Source organism: Diachasma alloeum, unplaced genomic scaffold (assembly GCF_001412515.2).
Source record: "Diachasma alloeum isolate Michigan unplaced genomic scaffold, Dall2.0 Dall_scaffold_00398, whole genome shotgun sequence".
Classification (NCBI taxonomy): Eukaryota; Metazoa; Arthropoda; class Insecta; order Hymenoptera; family Braconidae; genus Diachasma; species Diachasma alloeum.
Genome location: NW_021680537.1, coordinates 143,798 through 150,970, shown reverse-complemented (window position 1 = coordinate 150,970; position 7,173 = coordinate 143,798). Strand labels below are relative to the sequence as shown.

Genomic DNA, 7,173 nt, shown 5'->3' with positions numbered 1-7,173 from the left:
ACAGAGAGAGAGAGAAAGAGAGAGAGAGAGAGAGAGAGAGAGAGAGAGAGAGAGAGAGAAATGGAAGAGGGAGGGCATTTGTTAGGGTCTTAAAATTTTTCTGGAAATCATTTGACTTTGTCCCTACTCTGACGTCTGCACATTTAGAAAACAAAGGATAAATAAAAATTCAGACATAGGTGAAAATCCTTTGAAACGCTTAAGTGCATCATTCAATCGTTATTTTATTTCTCCTTCAAACCGTATAGAAAAGGCAGGGAGCGGTAAAGCACACCTCCTTCCAACCCCCTATTCCAGTAGATCGTATCGTCCTTTACCTGGACCCAAGAACGACTATAAAATTCCCCGCGGGCATACGTCGTCGATTAATTTAAGTCCAGCGAAGAAAGTAAGGGAAAGATATGGGGGACCAAAGGGGCAAGAGAGAGATAGATGAAGAGTGGGAGGGAGGCAAAAAAGATACAGGAATGCCTTCACTCCAACAATCCTCTGTAGCCAGCGGATCCGGCGTTGCTTGCACTACGGGTTAAAACTTTTCTGCCTCTTCTTCTTCTTCAGTGCTTCTTTCTTCCACACGTATATATAGGTACTAATGCTTAAAAAAAAAGAGTGGAAGGGGGTGGGGGGTGAGGAGGATAACACAAACACACGAGAACCGTCCGCTACTGCTTGCCCTGTGGCTCCGAGCCAAACGCGTCGGGCCTCTTCAGATATTTCCGGACTGGACAAACGCCCTTTCGTGTTCAGTCAAAGTCACATGTGACACAATTGTCATTGCTGATATTTCTATTATGGCGGTTTCCGAATAATGATACCGCGAGACGCTTTACGAGACAAAGCTTTGGAGAGATGATCTCGATCTCAATGAACACGAAAATCATTGTTCTCGTCTCAGTCTCGAAATACGCAGTATTGACCCTCTCGTGATGACTCCGAGTCAATTTATCTCATCTCGGTCCTAAGTTTTTCGTGGTTTATAATACAAAATTTCGGTTTTTGTATCGGTTCCTCTCGTCTCGGTGTTTTACATTAAAAAACGTGAAAAACTGGAAACCGAGATGAAATTAATTGACTCGGGGTCATCACGAGAGGAGTAGATATTGCGTATTTTGAGACTGAGACGAGAGCAAAGATTCCCGTATTGATTGAGACCGAGATCATCTCTCCAAAGTTTTATGTCTCGTGATGTCTCATGAAATGTTTCACGGCATCACTATTTCCGAATATGATTTTAAAAGTTCTCGATAAAATTTTTATATTTAAAGTTTTCCCTTTTGTTTCATTACAGCTCGCTGTCTGCCTGGATGTGACGAGCAGCACGGACACTGTACAGCACCCAACGAGTGCAAGTAAGTATAGCAATGACAACAAATAACGATGATCGAAACTGCATAATAACGTTTCGGCTTAGTCATTTCCAATATCCAACTCTTTATTGAAATCCTTGAAAAATCCTTTTCTCAGTATATAACATTTTATTAACATGGAAATACGACCCACGGATCGCAAAACGCCGACTTCATAACGCGCATACTACTCCGGTATTTCGTAACCTATCCTAAGCCACCTCTTTCCTCATCTATATAAAACTTTATGTACATTCGTTTCATCCTGATGGATTTTTCAATGTGTGGGGGTATATGAAAATGACACGTTTCACAAGTACACGTGCAGATAGAATACATGTACGCATTGTACATAGAGAAAGGCGTCTAATCCTGAGAACACGAGAGAAATGAAAATGAAAGAGGCTGAATAAAAAGCGAAACAAAGAGAAATCTAATGAATGACACTGGCGAACGCTGACAAATAAATGAATCTCGTCTGATGGAGTTTAACCCGGGCTTACGAGTTAACTCGATCATCTAATTACTCTGCAGACCGTGGGGTTAATTGTTACGTCTCACTGCAAGAAGGCAGGCCGTCACACAATGAGTGGGCATGAAAAGAATGTAATTATACAATCGAATGAATAGAAAAATAAGTAAAAAGAGAGACGATAAACAATGCAAAATGGAACTATGCGAAAACGGGAGTCGACGCTCCCTGACGATTCGCGGAAGACTTATTTGCCGTAAATTCGTCGTTGGCCGCTTAACCTGTAATACGATAGAAGGCGGAGATCGTGGGAGAAACACCGAGGCCAGTCTCTCTCTTCAGTTATGTATATATACTGAATACGGGGGATCGGTTATATCCTTGTTGTATTACGTGAAAGAATTGCAGGACAGTCTTGCGATTGAAATTTTTGGAGAGTTCTATTTCATTCGAAAGAGGGGATGAGGAGAAGGGAGAGTACATTTCTTGGATAGTGGTGAGAGCTGAATACTGATCGGCTATACACCAGTGAACATACGATGCACCTAATACAAGTTACATACCAAAATGCTTCAAAATTTTGCAGATGTTGAAGTTTGCGCATTATAAAGTCAATATATATATTTGACAGAATCCAATAACTTAACTTTTAACGTTATTTACTGCAAGAAACATACATTCAGCCTAGAATACACTTCTTTTGTACAGTATCAAATGATCTCTATCAGGAGCTGTGTACATGTGATTCAATGTTGACAGTAATTAGACGTGAGAAAAGAAAGAAAGAAAAACAGAATCCAATATTTCTACTTTAGTTTATTACTTTGTTTTTCAAAAAGTAGCTCTCTATTTAACCATACCCAAGAGCTGAAACTGAGTATAGCGTATAGATAGCCCCGGTTTGCCGGGTGTAAAATCAGGGATATACAGCCACTCTTTTTTTTCCCTCATATCCACTTTATTCTTCTTCATCTTCCGTTTTTACGTCAGTTTCCCTGGTCTTTGGGGGCCCGGTTTTGCCTCAGTTGAGTTTGGCATCAGCCACCTTCCTTCTCCCCTCATTCGATCTTACCCATGAAACGAAGAGTAGGTATACGAGATTTGATGGTATAGTCATACCGCGACGGCAGCAGCATCGTGCGCCGGTGTATATTCACACATACACATATACGTCACTCTTCTGGATGATTGTATTGGTGAGAGAGACCAGAAGAGCTGAGCGAAACGGGCGCCCGTGCACACACATACAAGCTGGGTATGGTGCTGGGATGAGGGGCGCGAGGGAGGGGGGGTCTACCTTATAAAACATATACACGTACATCGGGTTTCATACACATATGCAAGGGGGAGGGGGTCTGTAACCTTTCCTTGACCCGCATACTGAACGGCTGTGCTGTGGCTCGAACCGTGGGAACACTACTCGCCGACTCATCCCCACTCGGACACCATTCTTGTCCGGCATCCCTGTTTCAACAGCCACGATCCCTCCTCTCTTTTACTCCTTCATATCTTTTTGCCGTTCACCTCCACCACCACCATCACCACCACTACTACTACCACCATCTCGACGCCTTGGCTTTTCCTTCTTTTTGTTTTTGCCTTTTTATTTTCTCATTTTTCTCCCCCTTCCCCTACCTCCTGTCTCTCTATCTTTCACCCACCCGGACGCCCTTTCATCTCGCGATCCCTTCGTCTTGTATGGTACGACGTAATGGCCGACCACTACATCCTCTTCTTTCTTATACCACGGAGGAGGGCTCCTTCATTCCAGCTTTATGTATCGCTCTTCCTTCCGTTTATTCTCTTTCTCTCTTGCTATAGCTATAATTTCTTATCTTTCAACACAATGTGATGATAACGAATAATAAAAACTAAAGGAATACGTTTTTTTGTCTGTTACAACAGATGTAGTAAAGGCTGGACTGGAGCATTTTGCGATCAATGCATGAGGTATCCAGGATGCCTCCACGGTACCTGTCAAAAACCATGGGAGTGTCTATGCAACGAGGGATGGGGCGGCTTATTCTGTAACCAGGATCTAAACTACTGTACGAATCACAAACCATGCCTTAATGGTGGCACCTGCTTCAACACCGGCCAGGGTTCATACACCTGCTCATGTGCGCCAGGCTTCAATGGTACTGACTGCGAAAAACCCCTCACCGATTGTCACTCAAAGCCTTGTCTCAATGGTGGTACATGCAGTATGATAAACAATAGCACACAGCAGCAGCAGCAGCAGCAGCAGCAGCAGCAGCAGCAGCATCAAGAACGACGGATTACAACGAGATCTCACCCAACGTCAAACACAAATATCACTGATGTCGCCTTAAGACCCATTGCATATCGTTGCACGTGCCCACCAGGATGGAGTGGACGTCACTGTGAAATAAGCTCGAGGTCATGCAGAGATTCACCTTGTCTTCATGGTGCAACTTGTGTTGATGACTCATTAAAAGGTTACACGTGTCACTGTCCATCCGGTTATACTGGTGCAGATTGTGAAGCTCAAATAAACGAATGTGCACCAAATCCTTGTTTAAATAATGGCACATGCTCGGACGTTGTCAATGGCTACCGATGCACCTGTCGAACTGGATTCACCGGCTCGCGATGTGAGGTTGATATAAATGAGTGTGAAAGTGATCCATGCTTAAATGGTGGTACCTGCGTAGACAAGGTGGGTGAATACCGATGCCATTGTATACCTGGTTTCACCGGATCTGTGTGCCAAGACAAAGTTGATTATTGCCGTGCTAAGCCATGTGCCAATGGTGGTAAATGCATTTCCGGTACCAATGACTACACGTGCATATGTAAACCCGGATTCACCAATAAAGATTGCAGTATTGAAGTTGATGAATGCAAAAGTGCACCATGTCAGAATGGTGGTATATGCACAAATCGTGTCAATGAATTTTTGTGCGAATGCAAAAAGGGCTGGCGTGGTGGTACATGCAGTGAGCCCGACACTGGTATCGCCATTGGACGGCCAGTAACATCGAGTAACAGTGGTGTACCACCATCTGGGGCGAGTTACTGGTCTGGCAATCTGTCACGGCCTTCGGCTGAGGCTAGAGATGCTGGACTAACGACTGAACACGTTGTTGTCATTGCAACATTATCAACAGCAGTACCTGCATTTGTTCTGGTTGCTGCGCTTGCCGTTATGTGTATGAAGAGGAGACAGAAACGTGAGCAGGCGAGAGCCGATGAAGAGGCGAGACTGCAAAACGAGAGAAATGCTGTTCACAGCAGTTTGAGTAAACGTAGTGCATCCACTGGCTGTGGTGGTGGTAATGCTAATGGTGTCAGTATGGTTGGACCGGGCGGTGTATTTCAGAGTGGTGCTGGATGTAGTAGTGGACTTGGGGGAACAGGTACTAGTGTTTGTTCACTTGGTACCGGTGATTCTCACATGATTAAAAATACGTGGACAGCAAATAAGAGTGTTAACAATGCAACAGTAACGAGGGACGATCTTGACTCGTCTTTCCAGACTGACAGTGGTCTTGATATATCGTGCGGTGGTTACAAACCCGAGCCAGTTATGCCAGATGGTAGATCAAGGACTCCAAAACAATTGAATACAGAGGCTGCGGCTCATCGTGCATCACATCATTTTCAAAAAGAAAAAGATATTTGTGCTAGTGTTGGTGTACTCGATGCTAAGAGGACGTCAATGTTCTCGAGTAATACATTGGATAGTTGTTGCGCGAGCAGCGATCCTTCGTTATTGAAGAGGCCAACGTTAACGGACAGTGGCGGCGGCGGTGGCGGGGGTGGTTGTGCCAGTGAGGGTAACTGTGGTGTTTATGTTATAGACGATCATTATAGACATGATGCTGCATTAGCTGCCACGCTTGCCACGGAAGTGTAGTTGTCAATTTTAAACACTATTTATTAAGTATGGATTCGATGAAACAGATAAACTCTGATAAAAAAGACTACTATGAATTTTCGTTCTCTCGAATATTATTAATCACTGATTTTTAATTCATTCGTTTTTCTCTTCATTTCCTCCTTGATGAAGTCGGCAATTGCCATTCCTGTTTAAGCAACATGTACTATTTCTCGGAATTCCATAGACGAAAATATTCATATTTCTTTTTTGTCCGTTTTTCACACTTAATTTATAAATAAAATGCGCCGACAAGATCTACGCGAATAACTGGATTATTTCGTGTTCAAGGGTATGGAAAATGAAGTAGAAATAGAGAGACGAAGATAACAGTGAGAGATGCTGTGTCGGCAATGCTCAAATGCAAAGCCAACTCCGCGATAATACCCCTCTACTCCCTTGTCCTCGTATGCCCACCCCCCTCCCCGCCCTCACTTAGATATTTAATAATTATTATGCTCGAAGCAAGAAACTCTGTACAGAATTAATTTATTATAATTGTTATCTATTATTATTAGTGGATGTTCCTCTGTGCGTGCTGTTGATATTACTTTGTTGAGGTAATGAGAATGTAATATCGATTGCTTTATCATTGATAATAACAATAATATATATGCATTATCATTGTTCCAGTAAATTATGAAAAGATTGTGTCTTTTTGTGAGAAGAGTGTGAACTCTTATGCGGCAAATGATAGGAATTGTAAAACGTTCGTATTAAATGAATGTGTATGTGAGTGAGCGTACAGTGTATATGCGTGAATATGTCATGTAAATAGTTCTTTATCTTTTTTTTGTATTTTGTTTGCGTCAAATATGGGAACCGTCTGAACTTATATATATATATATATATATATATATATATATACGTCTGAATTTCGTAAAAATGGTTATTTCTGCTCTCGGGAACTTTTTTTCATGACCCGGTTTTTAATGCGCGCGGTCTTTAAAAGTCAAGAATGAGATCTCATGCGAACTTTGAAATTCAACAGAAACTCAATTCAGATAGTGGCTCTGGTAATTAAATCAATTCCCTTTTGAAGTCATTAGAAACATGGCAAGTTGCGTTCAATAATTCCATAGTAAAATAACTTGACGAAATTTCCAGATATATTAATTCGCCTTCAAAGTACGATCCTTGCAACCAAAGAATGGTATTTAACCGGGTACCTCTACCCTCTCCCTGATTCTCACATAAAACCACATTCCCCATCATTCGAACCCGAAACTATTCCCTGGTTGCAAGCAAATATAATTGACGGAAATTCTGAAGGACTCTTCATGTTTGCTTTTATTTTGATTATTTTTCCCCAATGCAGACATTAGAACAACAACTGGTTCATGTAAGAAAAAAAATCTGTCGCTTTCGACAACGAACGGTAAAATGTGACTGTCTGGTTGTTTCCAAAAAAATAATTTGTAATGTATAAAAAATAAATGTAGTGACGCCCCCCC

General features: G+C 42.1%; 1 protein-coding gene across 1 annotated transcript in view; it reads left to right on the top strand.

The window, feature by feature from the left end:
• The window catches only part of LOC107041984 (neurogenic locus protein delta), a 21,080-nt gene extending 13,915 nt beyond the window's left edge, over positions 1-7,165 (top strand). The window contains exons 5-6 of the mRNA XM_015262826.1: positions 1,289-1,349; positions 3,724-7,165. Of these exons, the coding sequence (XP_015118312.1) occupies positions 1,289-1,349; positions 3,724-5,698 (2,036 nt within the window). The 3' untranslated portion in view covers positions 5,699-7,165. The remainder of the gene's footprint in view (positions 1-1,288; positions 1,350-3,723) is intronic.
• The last annotated feature ends 8 nt before the right edge of the window (positions 7,166-7,173 follow it).